A 579-nucleotide genomic window follows, 5' to 3' on the forward strand; every position below is an offset into this window, starting at 1 on the left:
CTTCAAGAACAAATCAGGTTCTTAGTGGATCTGTTCTGTGCAGCAGCAGAGAGAGAACAGCAGACAGGAGAGAAGATAGTGGAGCTGTTATCATCAGTCTGTGGACATAAAACATTCCCTCTGAATAAAACAGACATGAATGATTATTATCAGAGTGACTTCCTGCTGGATCTGTTCTCTCAGGTGAAGGACTGTGAGACTAAAACAGGTCTGAGTCTCCTTCCATCATTACAGTCAGTTTTCCAGTCAGCTACAGTCTGGATCATAAACCTGTCAGAGACAGAATCCTCCATCCTCCTGGAAGTTCTGAAACTCCAATCAGAGAAGAAACAAGTGAAGCTCAGAGGCTTCATATATGAAGAGAGTGAAGTGAAGAGTTTCCTGCAGTGTCTGCCTTATATCTCACAGCTCAGGTAAATTATTTGACGTGTTTTAATAACTGTTACATAAAATGTGAGTTTTGTGTACAATATTTACAGTTTGTGAATGTATTGATAAACTCTTTTATATATTTGTCAGATATTTTTTTTATAAACACAACTTTACTTATTGTGGTCTAAGTGAAGTCAGCGTAGTCAA

At 38.2% G+C, this 579-nt stretch overlaps 1 protein-coding gene across 1 annotated transcript in view; it reads left to right on the forward strand.

The window, feature by feature from the left end:
- Positions 1 to 413, forward strand: part of LOC106512441 (uncharacterized) — a gene marked incomplete at its 3' end in the record, with an annotated part of 1,749 nt that extends 1,336 nt beyond the window's left edge. Inside the window, 1 exon segment of the mRNA XM_014001059.1 lies at positions 12 to 413. Within this exon segment, the coding sequence (XP_013856513.1) occupies positions 12 to 413 (402 nt within the window).
- Between the last annotated feature and the right edge of the window lie 166 nt (positions 414 to 579).

Source organism: Austrofundulus limnaeus, unplaced genomic scaffold (assembly GCF_001266775.1).
Source record: "Austrofundulus limnaeus strain Quisiro unplaced genomic scaffold, Austrofundulus_limnaeus-1.0 Scaffold6880, whole genome shotgun sequence".
Lineage (NCBI taxonomy): Eukaryota > Metazoa > Chordata > Actinopteri > Cyprinodontiformes > Rivulidae > Austrofundulus > Austrofundulus limnaeus.